Source organism: Petaurus breviceps, unplaced genomic scaffold, assembly GCF_028583685.1.
Source record: "Petaurus breviceps papuanus isolate PSGF00001 unplaced genomic scaffold, PetGlider_PUasm1.0 209, whole genome shotgun sequence".
Lineage (NCBI taxonomy): Eukaryota > Metazoa > Chordata > Mammalia > Diprotodontia > Petauridae > Petaurus > Petaurus breviceps.
Genome location: NW_027185854.1, coordinates 435,198 through 454,936, shown reverse-complemented (window position 1 = coordinate 454,936; position 19,739 = coordinate 435,198). Strand labels below are relative to the sequence as shown.

General features: G+C 39.4%; 1 protein-coding gene across 1 annotated transcript in view; it reads left to right on the top strand.

Annotated features, from left to right (window-relative positions):
* LOC138165466 (epoxide hydrolase 4) overlaps positions 1–15,737 on the top strand; it is a 34,564-nt gene extending 18,827 nt beyond the window's left edge. The window contains exons 4-7 of the mRNA XM_069093830.1: positions 2,066–2,194; positions 8,402–8,505; positions 13,302–13,450; positions 15,025–15,737. Coding sequence (XP_068949931.1) covers positions 2,066–2,194; positions 8,402–8,505; positions 13,302–13,450; positions 15,025–15,256 — 614 coding nt within the window. The 3' untranslated portion in view covers positions 15,257–15,737. The remainder of the gene's footprint in view (positions 1–2,065; positions 2,195–8,401; positions 8,506–13,301; positions 13,451–15,024) is intronic.
* Positions 15,738–19,739: the final 4,002 nt, after the last annotated feature.

The window sequence follows — 19,739 nt, the reverse complement described above, 5'->3', positions numbered from 1 at the left end:
ATTACCTACCTTACAGCATTGTTGAGATAATATGTGAGGCACTTTGCATCCCTTAATGCACAATATAAATTTGAGCTTTTATTTAGTCCAATCTCTTCATTTCTCAGATAAGGAAAAAGAGACCCAGAGAGGGAAAGTTATTTCCCCAAGATCACAAAGCTAGTAAGTAACCAGGACTTGAATCCAGTCATTCTGACTTCAAGTAATAAAATTGCATTGCTTTAAAATAAATTCCATGATGGTCTGTGTGTACAAAAGCATTTATAATGGCTTTTTTGGTGATAAAGAGCTAAAATTTAAAGGGGTGCCTACGAATTGGAGAATAAACAAATTGTGGTTTATGAATGAAATGGAATTCTAGTGTACCATAAGAAATAAGGAAAAGAATAGGTTCAGAGAAACTGAGAAAATTTGGATGAATTGATGCAGAGTGAAGTGAGCAGAAACAGGAAAGCAATGTATACAATGGTAATGCCGATGTAAAGACAAATGAATTTGAAAGACTCAAGGTCTCTGATCTATGCCATGATCAGCCATGGTCTAAGAGACCATGGTCTAAGTTCCCTGCCCCTCAACAGAGAAGTGATAGATTCAAGATGTAGAATGAAACATACATTTTTGGACTTGAATGATGTGTTTGCCTTGACTATTCATATTTGTCAAGAGGAGTTAGGTGGTAGGGAGGGGAAATAAATGCTTGCTTATTGCAAAATATAAGAAAATGAAAAAATAAATTCTATAATTCAGACTTTCCTGGTTATCACTGACTTCCTTAAGGTACAGTGGGTAGACTTGGGATCAGGAAGACCTGAATTCAAATCTGCCTTAGAAAATTTGTAGCTCTGTGGCCCTGGGCAAGTCACTTAATCTTCCCTAGATCAATTTTCTCCTCTGTGCAATGATGGCATTTGACTCAGTCTCCAAATTCCCTTTCAGATTTTAATATATGACTCTATTATCCCCCACCTACTGTTAGTTGAGACCAATGGGTTTTATTTTTTTATACTCATTGGAGAAACAAATGTGACTCCACATTTAGAGAATTATAAACTTAAGCTTTACTTTAGGAATTTATTTAGTATTTTATTTTTCCCCCAGTTACATGTAAAAACACTTTTTAACAGTCATTTTTAAAACTTTGAGTTCTAAATTCTCTCCCTTCCTCCCACTCCACTCCCTTTCATTGAGAAGGCAAACAATTTTAAACTTTAAACTTTAATAATACTTGTCTTTATTTAGTATAAATAAAATTTCTTTCAGCATTCAAGAAGTAAGTGATTTTTATATTGACTACATAATTGATCTTTAAAAATTAATGAAACTAGGGGCAGCTAGGTAGCACAGTGAGTAAGAGCACCGGCTCCAGTGTCAGGATGACCTGGGGATCAAATCTGGGCTCTGATACTCAGCACCACACCCAGAAATAACTGGCTGTGTAACCTTGAGCAAGTTATTTAACCCCAATTTCTTTAAAAAAAATTAATGAAACTAGGACCTCGATGATGTTCTTGAACATGATGGCAGAGCAGTTTTTGAAGCCATGTACATTAAGATAGTACAGTGGATAGAGAACTGGATCTGGAGTCAGGAGGACCTGAATACCAATCCAACATCAGGCACTTAGTAACTCTGAGACCTTGGGCAAGTCACTTTATCTCTGGCTACCTCAATTTCTTCATCTATAAAGTGGAGATAATAATGGCACCTACCTCACAGGGTAGTTGTAAAAATAAATGAGATATTTATAAAGTGTTTTGCCAACCTTAAAACATTGTATCAAAGCTTGTTGTTATTATTACTAGAACAAAGAGGGATCAGAAGGGCAACTATATCATATGAAGTAAAACCTGATTGCTGTTCATGAGGGTAGACCAATCTCTCTTTCTCTCCTCTCTTTCTCTTTCTTTCCCTCTGCCCCCCTCTCATTCTCCTTCCTCTCTCCCACCCCCAATATCTCTCTATATAATATTTGTATGTATGTGTATATGTATTGCAAATATATATAATGTATATATGTATTATGAACATATGTGTCTATGTATGTATGTATTTGTTCTTTTTTCAGGTTACAGTAAGTGTGTTCTGATTGGCCATGACTGGGGAGGGATGATTGCCTGGCTCATTGCCGTCTGTTATCCAGAACTGGTGACCAAGCTTGTTGTGATTAATTTTCCTCACCCAAATGTATTCACAGGTGAGTTATGCAAGTCTCTACTTGCAAGCTTTCATTTTTGCGTAACAAATGAGCCCAAGTTGATCAAGCTGCAAAAAATAGAAATTTGTGCTAACCCTGTAGTTGTATACCATGCAGTGACAACCAATTGATCAATTGGTCAACAAGCATTTATTAATCATTTCCTTTGTGCCAGACACTATGATTGGTGATGGGTGCTGGGTATACAAAGACGTAAATCAGACATGAAATGATCCCTGCCCTCATTGAGCCTATATTCTATTAAGGGAGATATGTTGTGAGTACACACACACACACACACACACACACACACACACTACACACATATATGCATGTATGTACATAATATACATACATATATAGATGTGTGTATACACATATACATGGGGCAGCTAGGTGAGGTAGAACCACCCTGCAAAGAACACCAGGCCTGAAGTCAGGAAGACCTGAGTTCAAATCCAACCTGGACACTTCCTAGCTGTGTGACCCTGGGCAAATCAGTTAACTTCCATCCACTTCAGTTTCCTCATCTATAAAATAAAGATAATTATAGCACCTATCTTCCAGGGTTGCTGTGAGGATAAAATGAGACAATATTTGTAAAACACTTAGCACAGTACCTGGTACATAGTACGTGCTATTTAAATGCTCATTCCCTTTTCCCCCCCCCCCCCCCCCAGCCTTACACACATAGTTTACAGGGCGACACTAGCAGCGGGGTAGAATTAGAAAAATCCTCATGAAGAGGAGGCAATTAGGATGAGCTTGGAAGGAAAGTAAGGATTGTAGGAGACTAAGGGAAGGAAGAGAGTGCATTCTGAGCAAGGGGAGACAAAGTCATAGAGATAGGAAATAGATTGTCCTATGTGAGAACCAGCAAGAAGTTCAGTCCCGCTGGTTCAAAGAGCGCATGAAAGGGAGTAATACATTCTAAAGCTGGAAAAATAGGTTGGAGTCTGGTTGTGAAGGCTTTCGAAAAGCCATAGGATTTTGAATATGATTCTATAAGTGAGAGGGAGCCAGCAGAGTTTGAGTGACATAGGTTTACCTTTGTTTTGGAAGTATCACTTTGATACCTGTGTACAGGATAGATTAGGGCAGCCAGGTGGCGCCATAGTGCATAGAGCGCAAGGTCTGGGATAAAGAAAATTCCCCCTCTTCATAAGTTCAAATCCAGGCTCACACTCTTACTAGTTGTGTTACCCTGGGCAAGTCACTTAGCCCTGTTTTCCTCAGTTTCTTCATATGTAAAAAATGAGCTGTAATGGCAAACCACTTCAGTATCTTTGCCAAGAAAACCCCAAATAGAATTACAAAGAGTTGGACATGACCAAAATGACTAAACAGCAACAACAAAGAAGGTAGATTAGAGAGGAGAAAAACTTTAGACATGAAGACCAATTAGGAGGCTGTTGCAGTGGTTGATGTGAAAGGAGAAGAGGATTTGGATTAGACATGAGTGTAGATAAGTGGGCAAATGAGAAAGATACAAGACTGGATGACCAATCAGATATGTGGGATGAGGGAGAGTAAGGAGTCAGTGATAATTCTCAGGCTGTGAACTTGAGTGACCAGAAGCAGTGTTGTCCCAATGTCAGTGGGCAAGTTCAAAAGAAGAGGAGGTTTGGGTTGAAACATAATGAGTTATCTTGTGGATATGTTGACTTTGAGATGCCTTGGGAACATCCCTAACAGGAAAATCAAGGTTAATAACAATCTTAGAGAAGCAGATCTCAGCATATTCCTTATATAATTTTATGCACACATGCACAAACGCTTTAAGCTACTATTTTGCTTATTTAAATGGAAGGTAAGGAAGAAAAACGCAGGAAGAAAGGATTATGCAATGATGTTGGTTTGACAATAGTGAGTCATGGCAGCTATGAAACTAATTTGCCTTCTGGCCGATGGCTATGGCTATCAGTAGTGGCAGCCCTCTTCAGAGGAACTCTGAAGCTGTGATAAGAGGAACTGAAAGAAAAAAATACTGGTGAGCTCACTTATATTTACTTCTAGCAAATAGGATTTCACTAAACCATTCCCACTCCTTCCACCAGTTCTTACCAAATTTTCACTAGTTCAAATCAAGCCAAATCAACACACATTTATTAAGGGCTTACATGTGCCAGGAAGCAGCTAAGTGGTGCAGTGGATAGAGCCCTGAGCATGGAGTCAGGAAGACTCATCTTCCTGAGTTCAAATCTGGTCTCAGATGCTTACTAGCTGTGTGACCCTGGGCAAGTCACTTAGCCTTGTTTTCCTCAGTTCCTCATCTGTAAAATGAGCTGGAGAAGAAAATGGTGAACCACTCTAGTATCTTTGTCAAAAAAAACCCCAAATGAGGTCATGGACAATAGGACATAACTGAAAAAAATGACTACATGTGCCAAGCACTGTCCAAAGTGCTGGATATATTTTTTTTAAGCAGCAGTCTTTGCCTTCAAGGAGTTTACAATCTAAGTTCAAAACTGTCACTATGAGAAATGGGGAGCTTGGGGAATGTGGAAATTGTGCACAGAAAAATCATCTTTGATTTCCCTCCTTCTTTAAAATAAACCAAGAGAGGAAAAATGGAAATTTTCAAGGGTTGGGACGGGGGGAGACATGGGGGAATATACCTGCATAACTCCTCTAGAAATGATCCCTGAGTTCAGATTTTGCTACATTATGAACATACAATTTGAGTTATCCTAGCTCTGCAATATTAGAGATGGGACCAGGGGATCACAGAACCTCAAAGTCAGAAGGTACCTCAATGGCCATCAACCAGGGATTCCACTCCAAGTCTAGGATCTATCAAGTTGAGTTTTTAAGAAAAAATAATAATGACTTTTTAAGTGAGGTCAGAAAACATTTATTAGATATTTGCTATGTGCCAGGCACTGTACTAAGTAAGCATTTAAAACTCTATTTCAATATAATTGGTTTCCTTTGTATTTCTCTGTATTTTATTTTATGCATTTAAAAACATAATTCTAAGAAGGGGTTCATAGGCTTCCTCAGATTGCCAGAGAGGTCCAGGCCCAAAAGATGCTTCAGAACCCCTCGAGTCCAACCCACACTCATAAGAATTCCTCCCCCTGAGAAAATTTGAAACTCATGGGACTGTGGAACTGAATGCTGTCAACTAAAAATAAATAAATAAACCAATATAATTTAAAAAAAAAACAATTCCTCCCTCTTCCCCCAGCATACCCAACAAGTGATAATCCAGGCTTTGCTTAAAGATGGCCAATGAGGGGGAACCCATTACCTCCCCAGGAAACTCATTTCATTTTGGGATAGAGCTAGGAAGTTTTTCCTTATACCAGTCCCTCTGAAACTCCTCATTGTCTCTAGGTCTGCCCTCTAGGACCAAGCAGAATATATCAAATCCCTCAGCAGAGAATTTGAGTTTTAGACTGGGCTACATTGACAGTCATCCTCAGAGGCCTTTTCACCCATAACTTTGTATGGAGCCATCTCCACATTTGCCCACTTAACCCAGAAGTCTTTTTGCTCAATTTATTCTGCCAGAGAGACAGCTGGCTGCTCAGTTAAACTAAAATGACAATTGGCGATGTTTCCCAAACTCTTCTGTCAATAAGAACTAGGGCACAGCCTGAGTCAATGAGTTCAGCAATCTATTTCTCTCTACAATTGCCAACCATTCTATCATAAAGGCCGCTGGGTGCTATAGTGACAAAATGCTGGACTTCAGGAGAGGGAGATTAAATTTCAGATACTACTTCAGACGCTTATATAGCCATGGGACCCTGAGCAACTTAGCCTCAGTTTTCCCATCTGTGAAATGGGGATAATAACAACCCCTACTTCACAGGGTTGTTGTGAGGAACAGATGAAGTCCTGTATGCGAGGTGTTTTGCAAACCTTACAGAGCTCTGTATATGTTTACATTCTTCTCTTAATTATGCTAAGATCTCTAATCATGTTGTCAAATAGGTCTTCTTGCTAAATAGAGATTGTTAGAAAAAACTCAATATGATAATGCCCCACCTATCCATATCACATTTCTGGAAACTTCATCTCTTTGGAATATAGATATCAACCCAAAAGTAAGCAAAAATAATTGTCAGAGTGGCCTCTGAATGTTGAGGAAAATAGCTGTCCCAAAGCCTACATACTTAGTACCTTGAGGCCTTCCCCCAGATAACAGATTGAGATGAGTATATTAAAAGTGAGAACAATTGTGAAAAGGAACAGCTTCGAGCACAAGGGATAGAAGTTTAAAATGCCCAACAGTCTGGGGCTTGTTCTTTTAGAACAGTGTATAATAATTGACCATAGATTTCAAGAGAGAAGACGCTTTGAGATTACTTAGACTGGATGTGTCAAACACATTCCTTGTACAGCTCAAGCTAACTTATGTTCAAGGAGAAGTTTCTCCAGGGGAGAAAATCCGAATCTACAATCTTAATATTAGAAAGGTCCTCAATTTCTCATTCTAGCTACAGGAAAATGTGAGCAGGCATGAACACATCTTCCAATGAGCAATATCAATTACATTCACAAAAGAAATATGGTGCCAGCAGTTATAAAATGCCTAAATAGCAAATATATCCTTATATTAATTGTAAGAAGGGGTATAGCAACTAAGCTAGACATTAGGGTTCCAGAATCAGAGGACCTGGGTTCAAACACTGCTTCTGACCACGCAGTCCCTGTGTGGCCTTGCCAAGTTACTTCCCCTCCGTGGTCCATCTTCCTTGGATTTTTGCTTCATCATCTATAAAATGAGAGTGCTTGATTAGATGGCCTTTTGATTCCCTTCCCACTCTCCTTCTTTCATTGTATGATACTATGGAAACCTTCTAAACAATAACAACAAATAATTACTTTCCCATATGTCCCCGGAGACAGTTGAGTCACCTTGACAGTGAACTTACAAGGCAGAACTCAGCTTTCCTCAGGCTGAGGCTTAGGCTGCATGAATTTCAAGGATACCATGTACAGACCAACATGAAATTGGGCAGTATCTGACCTTCCCCTCAACCTCCTCTGCAATAGCTTGTCTCCACAATGTGTATCCCTGACTTTCTAAAAGGTCTTTGCTAAGTCTTTGAACATCTAACATACTGCTGTTAAAAAGAAGTGTAAAAATACATCACCAAGACACTTCCAATAGTACCCCTTTACTGTTCTTATGATCCAGACAATGGGACCATCTTAATGAATCAATGAAAAACCTTTCTTAAGACTTTTTGTGTGCTAAGAACTACACTAAACCCAGAGAAACAAATACAAGTAAAACCTGCCCGCAAGAAGTTCAGATTCTAATACAGGGAGACTATACAGATATGAGACCAGAGTCCAGGGAAGGGTATTTTAGTTTGGAAGTCATATGGATTTGAAGAGAGCCATTGGGTGGTCCATTGACAAGCCCTTTCCAAAAGCAGTGGTAGTGTGGATTTGATTCTGTTCCCAGAGCAAGAGGTGGAAAGCTGGGGTAAGTGTAATGGGGCATGTGCTCAAGGCTGGTGAGTGGGCAAGAAAATGGCCAGGTAGAAGGCTGGATAGTATAGGAAGCATGATATGAGATGAAATCACCACCAAACAAAGCCATTTTGATATTTCATTAGCAAAGTCTAGGGGACCCCTAAGGGATGAAGTGGAGAGAGTATTGACTGTGGAGTCAGAAGACACAAATTCCAATCCTGCCTCAGATACTTGCTAGCTGTGTGACCCTGGCTAAGTCCCTTGATCTCTTTCAGCCTGAATCTCCTCATCTGTAAAATGAAAATAATAACATCACTTACCTCATTGGGTTGAGATAATATATGTAAAAGCACTTTGCAAGCCTTAAAGTGCTATGTAAATGCTATTATTACTTTTGTCATTATTATTTTTTTAATCCCTTCAGGATATAGTCTAAGATGGACCTGCCTCATAGTGAGTTCCTCTCTAGAGCAAAGAGTATTATAATAAAGTTCTAGTGTCTATTGTAAATATTTTTGCATTTATGCCTATTTAGGGCTTACACATATTTATATTTCTTAAATATTAGCACTCCCTCAACATACATCTATATCCCCAGCACCTAACTCAGTGCCTGGCACATAGCAGCACTCAATAAAGGCTAAATGATTGATGGACTTCCTTATAATCTTAACTCAGTATATTTTTCTGTCTACTCATTTTTCCGTCTAGTCATTTCCCCCCCCCAAATCATAACTTTTTGCTTTTAATTCCTGGGCATTCTTGTTTCAGAATACATCCTCTGGCACCCTTCACAGCTGATCAAATCTGGCTACTACTTCTTCTTTCAAATGCCATGGTTCCCAGAATTCATGTTCACCATAAATGACTTCAAGGTGAGCTTATATAAATGCAATTATGGATGTTCCTGAGAAAGATTTTAATCAAATTTGGCCCTTAAGAGAATCAAGTCATGGGCAATGGGAAACTTTACTGTATGATTTAAATATTTCACCTTTTTAATTGCTTTGTTTATTTTCCAGGTTTCTATTTTCTATATTTTAGGCAATAGCCCTCATTTGGTAGCATTTCAGTGTCTCTATTCCTGACTGTCTGCATCATGCAGAAAGCCTTTAAAAACCTGTCATTAGTCTAGACACTTGGAGTGCACTGGCATTTGAACTGCCCACATAAAAAGCCAAGGACTGTCAAGTTTGTGTTGGGGAAGGAGAAGGGATGGCAGAGAGGGCAGGAGATGTTAAGAGGAGAGACAGAGAAAGAGATGGCCTCAGTGAGCAAAGGAGTTCAGAAAGATGATCACCAATGTGCTTGTGCCAATGAAATGATGCCACCATTTCATACTTACAAACATGAAATAATTAGGCTTGAAACAACTCAAGAACAACATAAAACATTACACAATAAAGTGTTCAATTGAACAAAATCAGTAAGTACCCTGGGCAGTCAGGTAAGGGAACAGTAAATATGGAGTGGAATTACCTTTTTCAGGAGCTCGCCCTATCAATCATTCTTTCTCTCCTTTCATTTTCTCTCCTATTTACTAGCTCTTTCCTTACCTATAAACATGCTCAAGGATCTACTATCCTTTAAAATGATTCATTAGATCCTGACATCCCTGCAACCTTTCATCTTGTTTGTAGCCTTTAGGGATCCTTATTTCAATTCTGGCTCAAACTGGGAAGTCAAGTCCCCAGCACAAGGCTCCATCTCCTTCAGGATCCTCGAGGTTCCCCTGAGAGGTTGAGGGTGCCCTTCTTTAAAGATCTCTGTTTGAGACCCCACTACGTTGGGTTCTTCCCAATATCAACTTCTAGTTACAGTTAACATCTCCCTTATATCATCATCATCATAGCTAACACTTATAGTGTCTACCATGTGTCAGGCACTGTACTAAGTACTTTGTAAATATTATCTCATTTAATCCACACAACAACCCTGGGAGGTAGTTACAATTATTATTTTGCAGTTGTGGAAACTGAAGCAAACAGAAGTTAAGTGACTTGCCCAGGGCCACACAACTAGTAAGCGTCTGAGGCTGGATCAATGCAGGACTTCCTGCTCCAGAACCAGGGCTCTATCCATTGTGCCACCTAGCTAACTCAACACCCACATATCATCAATTCCCCACAGTGATTTAAGCCCCAGAATCATTTAACCAATCAACATTAATTAGCTTTTACAAAGGGATATTTACTGAGAAGATAGAGCAGGAACAGAAATCCAAACATTTGCTCCCAGTCTTCTGGGGCACACTCTCCCCTGTATAGCCTCAGTGCTTAATAAATGGTTATTGTTTGTTGATTTGCATTCTCTGCTCTGCCAGAGTCAGGCAGGTTACTTGGGACTTCATTCCTCCTGGGACTCAGCTGTCTACAAAATCTGGGATGCACTGCACCTTCTGGATATCTGATAGAGAGGATCTCTGGAGCTTCTCTCTTACCCTCTAGTAGCTCACAAGGTCACAGCCTAGAAGATGCTTTTTTTCCCTTCGAAAGAACAAAAGCAGCATTCTGGCCTTTCTCTCAACGAGAGCAGGGCTATGTGTTCCCTGTGGCTTCCCAGGGGCTAGCTTCCTCTCCCACTCACGGGATTTTTCCACTAGCTCATCTTCCAAGCTCACCACAGAGAGGGAAAAAGAACCCAGTTACCTCCTTGGGTGTCTTCTTTTTTTAGTGCTATCCCAGTTCCTTGCTAGCAGACAGACAAAAGTCTTTCTCTGTACCCTGTGGTTGGCCGGCCTGGCACAGAACAGAGCTGCCCATGATCCAGAATCCACTAGGGGGGATTGATTACCTTCAGCTGAGTTCAATGCTCATGTTCATCAGAGCTAGACTTGTTTTATTTCTAGGTCTCTCTTCTCAATTTAGGGGCCAAATGAGGAGTGTTTTCTTGACTTGTTGAGACTCCTACCCCATCACTCACTGCACAGCCCCTTTAGATCTGGCTTTTGAAGCTAACTGCTCCAGTGAAATGGCTTTCTCAAAAGTTACCAACGACCTCTTAATTTCAAAATTCACCGGCCTTACCTCAGCCTTCCTGACCTTGCTTCAGTATCGTTGACTCTTGCACTCCTCCCTGGTACCATCTTAGCTCCCTTTCAGTGTGCTGTCTCCTTTCCCCCCATTAGAATGTAGGCTCCTTGAGGGCAGGGGCTGTCTTCCTTTTTTTTGTTCTTATTTGTATCCCCAGCATTTAGCACATAGTAAGCCCTTAATAAATGCTTGTTGACTTACCTGATCTTGTCTTGACCACTTCCTCCTTCTGGACACTCTTCTTTTGGCTTCTGAGATACTGCTCTACCTACCATGTTTCTCCTTTAGCCTATCTGAATGCTCCTTTTAGTAGTATGATGATAATGAGGAGGAAGAGGAGGAGGAGGAGGAGGAAGAGGTGGATAGCAGCAGCAACAAGGATATTGGTGATGATAACATTTATATAGTTTTACAATTTGCAAAGAGCTTTACCTATAGTATCCTCAGCTGATCTTCACAACAAATAATAGGCACCATTATTCTCACTATTTCTCTCCCATTTTCATCTATAATTTTTTTGGAGGGGGAAAGGCAAGGCAATTGGGGTTAAATGACTGGCCCAAGGTCACATAGGTAGTAAGTGTGTCAAGTTTATGAAGCTGGATTTGAACTCAGGTCCTCCTGACTCCAGGACCCATGCTCTATTCACTGAACTACCTGGCTGCCCCTTCCATATTTGTTTAGTGTCTTCCTCTAGCCTTCCCTAAGCATAGGTATTCCCCAAGGCTTTACTCTGGGCCCCTTCTCCTCCTCTTCTCCTTTATTACTCTCACCTTCTCCTATGTGTTTAGTTATCACCTTGAGGCAAATGCCTCCCAAATCTGCATGTCCCATCCCAATCTCTTCCCTGAACTCCAGCCCGGCATCACTAATGGGAAATCTCCACCCGGTTGTCCGGTCTCTTCATCCTACACTTATCATACACCCTGGAATCCAAGTTTGAAAGCTCAGTCACCCTTGATTTCTCCCTCTCCCTTTTCCCCCCTACATATATTCCCTTGACAGGTTTTGTTTCATGACATCTCTCACATTTATCCCTTCCTCTCTCAAACTGAAGGTCTGTCACAATAGTTCTGGCTTCGTTACCTCTCATCGGAGCTATTTGAATAGCTCTCTAATTAGCCTGCTGGCTTTCAGTCTCTCTTCTCTTCAAACCATCCTCCAGACAGCCGCCAAAGCCATCATCCCCAAGTCAAGGTCTGACCATGTCCCTCTCCTACTCAAAAGTCTTCAGTAACCCCTTTTTACCTCTAACATAAAATTCAGATCCTCTTGACTCCCATTGAAAGGCCACCTCCATTTTCAGCCTTATTTCACATTATACTCTTCTCCATACCCCTTTGTACGATATGAACTAGACTACTAGATGTTCCTCAAACTGAATATTCCATCACCTTCCTCCATGTATGGATCTTGGAAGGCGCCCCTCCTTCCCTCACAGGGACTGTTACTGAGTAGGTCTTAATAAATGTTTATTGAATGAATGAATCTCTACCTCTTAGATTCCTAATTCTTTTTTCAAGGCCCAGTTTGGGTGTGCTGAAAGAAAAACCCAGAGAGACAGAGTTTCTGGGTAATTAACAATCAATTTATTAATTAGGCTAGCCAGCAATCACTAGATGGTCAGTAGTTTCTCTCAGTAACCAAAGATATTTAATGGAGGTCCTGAAAACCTTAAATCCCTTCTGAAAGGGAGTTCCTTTGACAAGTGAAAATCAGCTCTGATTGGTGGACATTTAATGAGGAGGTAGGCTAAAAGTCTTCAGCTCCACCTGCTGAGAATGAGGCTTGATCATGAGACTCAGTTGCCCTCAGCCCTCTGCACTGGGGAATTCATCTCCATCCAGACCACTCTGGTTGGTTTTCTCCATGAGCTGAGTCACCCTAAACTCTAATGGAGGGGTACAAGGACAGGGGCTCCTTTCCCCAGGGTAAGAACTCACCCAGACTGGATTCTGTTTATACAAAAGTTAGATTTCCTAGCAGGGTGGGCGTGAGGGTGGGGTCCCTTCCAAGAAGATGGAGTCCCTCCTCAAATTGAAGAGCATGCTCTTTGAGGGCTAAGAGTAATCAATCATGTCCTTCAGAGACTAACTTTTTAAGAAGAGCTGGGCCTTAATAAGGAAATGGAGAAGAAAGGCCTGCATCCCAATTTAATAATTCGTTATTAATATAATACTAAAAGAACTTCTCTTACCTGAATCCCTCAGCTACTCGTGTTTTCTCCTCTCTCAACTATTCCTAGAGCTCTCATCACACCCTATCTTATACTATACTTAACCATTTACACATTATATCTCCCTAATAATATGTAAACTCCTTGGGACCAAGGACTGATTCCTTTTATCCCCAGAACCTAGCACAATTGCCTTTGCATATAGAAGCTGCTTAATAAATATTGGTTGAATTGAATTGATTCAGGCAAAGCTTTGTGGTGATGGACCTCCTAGAATCTGGATGCACATATGGGAAAAGTAGCTGAAGCAAAAACATCAATAAGAGTGGGGCGGGTGAAGAGAGTGACCTGTCTAGAGGAGAGGGGACATAGTGGGTAGCTGTCCCCACTTCAACCTTCACCAGAAAGCAATGATTGGATTTATGCAACAACATGTCAAAGACTCACCTTTTATGTACCACAGGCTCTGAAACATTTATTTACTAGCCAGAGGACTGGTATTGGAAAGAAAGGGTGCAGATTAACCCCAGAGGATCTTGAAGCTTACGTGTATGTCTTTTCTCAACCTGGAGCGCTGACGGGCCCAATTAACCATTTCCGAAATATCTTCAGGTCAGTGTCTTTTGGCTGGGCAAATATTCCGGTTGAATTCTGGAGATTCAAGGCTTCACCTCAAGGACAAGACAGAGCGGCTCCATGTTTTTCTCATCTTTGGGGGGTTCCAGTTGTGTGGGTTGGGTTCATTTGTCTGCTCTGCTTTTTGTCTGTGTGTCTTTCACTAGGAACAATGGAAACTTTATGTTTGAACTTTGGTTATCTTATTTATTTTCATCTAAGAAAGTGGGAATTTACAGCTTATTTGTCATGGGGCGGGGCGGGGTGGACCTCCATTCTGTGTCATTTGCTGATGAAAGTTTGGGGAAGTCATACAAATCTGAATGTTTTCTGTCACATGAAAGGAATGATTTGCATCCTAATTTATGGAGGGAAGGTCATTACCATTACCATAAGGTCATTATTCCACTCCTTCCTATGTTACATAGCTTGGGTGCGCAATAGTCAATCAGCTAACATGGCATAAGATAGATGTTTATTTGAATAGAATGATATTATTAGCAGAACAAAATATTAGGTATGATGAGAAAGATTATTAAGCTTTGTTAAATACATAAGAAGTTTTCTGAGTTCAGATGTTCATTTAAAAAACATCTCAGAAATTATTTACAAGCAGTAAAAACTAAATACACTTATGGGGTAGCTAGGTGGTGCATGTGGATACCCTACCAGGCCTGGAGTCAGGAAGATTCTTTTTCCTGAGTTCAAATCTGGCCTCAGACATTTACTAGATTGTTACCCTGGGCAAGTCACTTAACCCTGTTTGCCTCAGTTTCCTCATTTGTAATATGAGCTGGAGGAAGAAATAGCAAACCATTCCAGTATCTTTGCCAAGAAAACCCCAATTGGGTTCTTGAAGAGTCAGATATGACTTAAATGAATGAATAACAGTTACAGGGAAACAGATCAAAGCTCCCTTTCATCCCAACATTCAGAAGTTCTTATATATGTGTGTGTGTGTGTATATATATATTGCTTTTTGGAGCAGGGAGAGCAGGGCAATTGGCATTAAGTGACTTGCTCAAGGTCACCCAGATAGTAAGTGCTACATGTCTGAGGCTGAATTTGAACTCAGGTCCTCCTGACTCCAAGGTTGGTGCTCTATTCACTGTGCCACCTAACCGCCCTATATATCTTTTTTTTAAAATAAATGAATCTTCTTAATGAATTATCTAACTAGAATCAAATTTAAATTCAGTTAACCACTAAGAGTCAGGAAGACCTGGTTTCAAATCTTATCTTAGACACTAGTTATGTGATTCTAGAGTAAGTACCTTAATATCACTTGACCTCAGTTTCCACATCTGTAAAATAGGGATAATAATGGCACCTATTACACTGAGTTATTTAAAGGGTCAAGTGATATGATACATGCAAAGCACTTGGTAACCCTTAAAGTCTCACTCAAATGTTAGCTCATATTATTTCCAGCATCCTTTTTAAGAGAGAATCTTAATAGATTGAATATGTTGGTTGGATTCCCAGGAGAGCACATACTGCCTGCCACATTAGAAAAGATGGTGTGTTTATTTTGAGGATGCATTGTAAGCCTCTGCATCTTTTCTTCACAGCTGCCTGCCACTAAAGTATCATAAGGTGACCACTCCAACATTGCTCTTATGGGGAGAAAGAGATGCATTTATGGATGTGGAGATGGCTGAAGTCACAAGGATTTATGTCGAGAGCCATTTCAGGCTGACAATTTTGTCCGAAGCCAGTCACTGGCTTCAGCAAGATCAACCTGACATAGTAAATAAATTAATATGGACATTTCTTAAAGAAGAAATGAGGAAAAATGAGTGATTTTAAGGACAAGGAAAAAGCCAAAATGTTTGGCCAAAAAAATGATTTGAAAGGACTTTTTCAGCATTCTGCTTAGGCTTTCTTAACGAAGACACTGTTTTCATTGTACTGTATTGTGATGATGTTGACACACAGTTGTTTCACTGTGTTGAAAAAAAGAAGATTGTGTAAGACTGTATAATGTTAATGTGGGTTCCCCCCTGTTCTTCTGTTTTGCACATAAAATACCTGCCTTAAAATATATTTACTTATATATATATATATATATATATATAAAAAGAAATCATGGGAATTGAATGAATTTTTTTTAAAGTTTCTTCATTATGTTAATATATGGTGCCTTTTACAAGTTTAAAATGGGAAGATACAAGTGTGCCATATGAAAAAACAGTGATGTGATGATGTCAATTTTCATTTTATTGATTGAAAGTTTTGGTTTGTTTTGACTATTTTTTTAACCATTAAAAGATCTGTTACCAAATCTTTGGGTCTCATGGCATGTTACCATGTTAATCTAAAGACAGCTATGTTTAGAGGTGTTTCTGTTCTTTAAGAGAGTTATGAAAACACTCTTGTACTGTGAATTTCTTACCACATTGATTTGTGGAAATTGGTTTCACATGTCCCAATAACTGGAAGATAAATGGAGATTTCTATATAGAATTTACTTATAGGTGAATGCTATTTGTTCAGTCTTGTACCCTAATTTCAGATGTCATTACCTGAGGTGAAATTTAGTGTATTTTTACAATATCATAGTAATATATTTATAATAATATTACTTGCAATAATAATATTGTAATATATTTACAGGGCATATATGTATGAGCAGTTAGGTGGCTCAGTAGATAGATGGCCAGACTGGGAGTCAAGAAGAACTGAGTTCAAATCCAGGCTCAGACCCTAGCTGTGTGACCCTGGGCAAGTCACTTAACCCTGCTTGCCTCAGTTTCTTCATCTGTAAGATGGTGATAATAACGCCTACCTCTCAAAGGTGATGCAGTGGATAGAGCACCAGATCTGGAGTCAGGAAAACCTGAGTTCACATTTGGCCTCAGATGCTTACTAGCTGTATGACTTGGGACAAGGCATTTGACCCTGTTTGCCTCCAGCTGTAAAATGAGCTGGAGAAGCAAATGGTAAACCACTCCAGGCTCTTTGCCAAGAAAATCCCCCAAGGGGCCACCAAGAGTAAACACAAATGAAAGTGACTAAACCATAAGATACGTCTACAAGTAATATTATTCTTTATATATCCATATATTCATCTGTAAACATTTAAAATTGAAAAGAACAAGGCGGGGGGAGAAGCATACACATAAATTATTCATCCTATTTTATTCAGTTAAACAGTCACATCACTCAAAAGACTCCCAACTCCTCTTGCACAAATGGGTGTTGGGTACAAGTATTTTATTGATCAATGTGTCCAGCAATGGGGGAAAACAGATGAAATGTAAGTCCCTGCTCTCAGGAAACTTGGAACACCTATGTCTAAGGCCCAAAATGAGGATTATAAAACAAAGGGAAGGTTGCCCAATCTCTGGGTTGCACTCCTTTGGCAGGACATAAGACCAGAAACATTGGACCAATGGCCATGGTCAACAGTGCCAAGTCAAAGCATAGCTAAAATGTGAAATAGTCTTTCCTAATCATTGCCAGCATTTTTCTAGAACTCTAAGGTTCACAGTGCTTTCCGTAAAATATCCCATAGTGTGGGAAGGAGGTACAATTAAATTCCCATTTCATAGATAAGGGAACCAAGGCTGAGAGAGGCATTTGTAGATACACAGACAGTATGTGCCTGAGAGAGGATTTGAATTTGTGTCTTCCTAACTCCAAGTAATACAGTTAGCAGTAACAGTAATAACAACTAACACATATAGCACCTACTATGCACCAAACACTGTGCTAAGCATTTTACAATGATCTCCTTTGATCCTCATGACAAACATATGAAGTGGGTGCTATTATCCTTGTTTCACCATTGAAGAAACTGAGGCAGACTTAACAGAGGTTGTGTTGAGGGTGACACAGCTAGTGAGTGTCCAAGGCTGGACTGGGAGAGAAAGCACACAATCATGTACAAACAAGATATATATAGGATAAATTGGAGATAATCTCAGAGAGAAGGTACTAGCATTAAAGGGAATTGGAAAAAGCTTTCTTCAGAAGATGGGATTTGAGCTGATGCTTGAAGTACACTAGGGAAGTCAGGAGATGGAGATGAGGAAAGAGAGAATTCTAGGAATGAGAGATGGCCAGTGAAAAGTTGGGAAACCAAGTGTCTTCTGAAAGGAACATTGAGAAGGCCAATGTCACTGGATGGAAGAGGACGTGGATGAAGGTAGAACACCAAAAAGGTCAGAAGGGATCAGGTTATGAAGATCTTTAAAGACTAAACAGGGAATTTTTTATTTGCTCTTGAAGATAATAGGGAGGTGACATGGTTAGACCTGTGCTTTAGAAAGATCAGTTTGACAGGTGAGTAGATGGTCTGGAATGGGGAGAGACTTGAGGCAGGCAGAGCCAACAGGAGGCTATTGAAATAGTCCAGGAATTAGGTGATGAAGGCCTGTATTAGGGTGGCAGCAGTGTTTGAAGTTAGGATAGCCTTGACAACAGATGAGTGAGAAAGAGAGTCCTTCATTTCAAACCTGCTAACTGGGGGAAATGGTGGTATTTTCAACTATAACAGGAAAGTTAGGAAGAAGGGGTGATTTTAATGGAAAGATAATAAGCTTAGGGGTTTGTGGGTTTTTTTTTTGGAGGAGGGAAGGCAGAGCAATTGGGGTTAAGTGACTTGCCCAAGGTCACACAGCTAGTCAGTGTGTCAAGTGTCTGAGGCTGGACTTGAACTCCTGACTCCAAGGCTGGTTTTCTATTCACTGAGCCACCTAGTTGCCCCTTAAGTTTAGTTTTAGATATGTTGCTGAACCATTCAATCTGAGATATCTAATAGGCAGTTAGAGAGTAAGTGATTAGGAGATAGGCTAAGACGAGATAAATGAATCTGAGAATTATTTGCATAGAGATGATAATTGAATCTATTGATAAGATCACCAAATAGTACCGGGTAGGTCCCAATTAATGTGAATGAATCCTGTGAAGTGCTCACATTTTTTGAATTTGCACTATTTGAACTTGAATATTACAATTATATGTAAATTATTATAATTGGTTCAAACCAATAGAAATATGCATTGAAAAATTTTTTTAATTAATGTTCATTACATATTATAATAGCAAAGGATAAGAATTATATTTCTGAGTCAATTTTATTAGTAGAAGACCCATAGAAAGCAGCATTAAAAAATGACTGAATATTGTACCAAAAGATAAGCTTATACTGAAAATGACAAAAACATGATTCCCATTTCAAATTTTTCTTAATATTTTATTTTTCCCCAATTACATGTAAAAACTATTTTTAACATTGTTTTTAAAATTTTTGAGTTCCAAAGTTTTTCTCCCTCCCTTCTATTTAAAATATTTTAGCAGAATAGGCTGAATTGTCTTCTCTTTCCTTAAATCTTCATATGTGTGTGCAGAAAGCTTTATATGCATGATGGCAGATTTTCATACACATTCTCACACAATGAACCTAGCTGGAAGACATGTAGCATTATCAAAAATCAGTAAGGCTTTAAATGTGATATTGCTATCATTGCAACATTTTTCATCATCTGGGCTAAAATAACTTGAAAAACAGTCTTCAAAATTAGCTTTAGTCACATTTGCTTTCTTATTTGACCACCAAAGAACTGGAAGTGATTGATGGTTGTAGCTCTGATAAACAAGCATTGTTTTAAGATTTGCTTCTGCATTTGTTGTTCAGTCGTTTTCAGTTATGTACAGCTTTTCGTAACTCCATTTGGGTTTTCTTGGCAGAGATACTGGAGTAGGTTGCCATTTTCTACTCCAGGTCATTTTACAGAGGAAGAAACTGAGGAAGACAGGGTTAGGTGACTTGCCCAGGATCACACAGCTAGTGTCTGAGACCGATTTGAACTCAGGAAGAAGAGTTTCTTAAAAAATCAGTATGCTTAGATGCGGACTTATTTGCACTGGCTTCCTTTCTGGTCATTTTAACATTATAAAATTGAGCTTGATTCTTAAAGTGATCAAACTCAATACTTCCTGCTTCATTATCTGCATCATTTGCACTTTCTTCCACTGACTTCAACAAACTTGAAGCTTGCGACTATTCTGATCAGAGGAAGATATTTTCAATTGCAATCTTCAGCTGTAAATACTTACATTCCCTTGTAGTTGTTTGCAAACCACAAAAAGCTGATTTGACTTTTTCTTTTGTTTTGCCAGCATATTTTATACAATTGAATGATTCAAACATTCCAGCATCTCCTAATTTTAGAGTCCTTATGACCATATTCATGCCATTCAAATACATTAACTTTTTGTTCTAATGTAATATCAAGCTTCTTTTTTGCATTGGCAGTATTTCCATCTGAAATATTCCTCC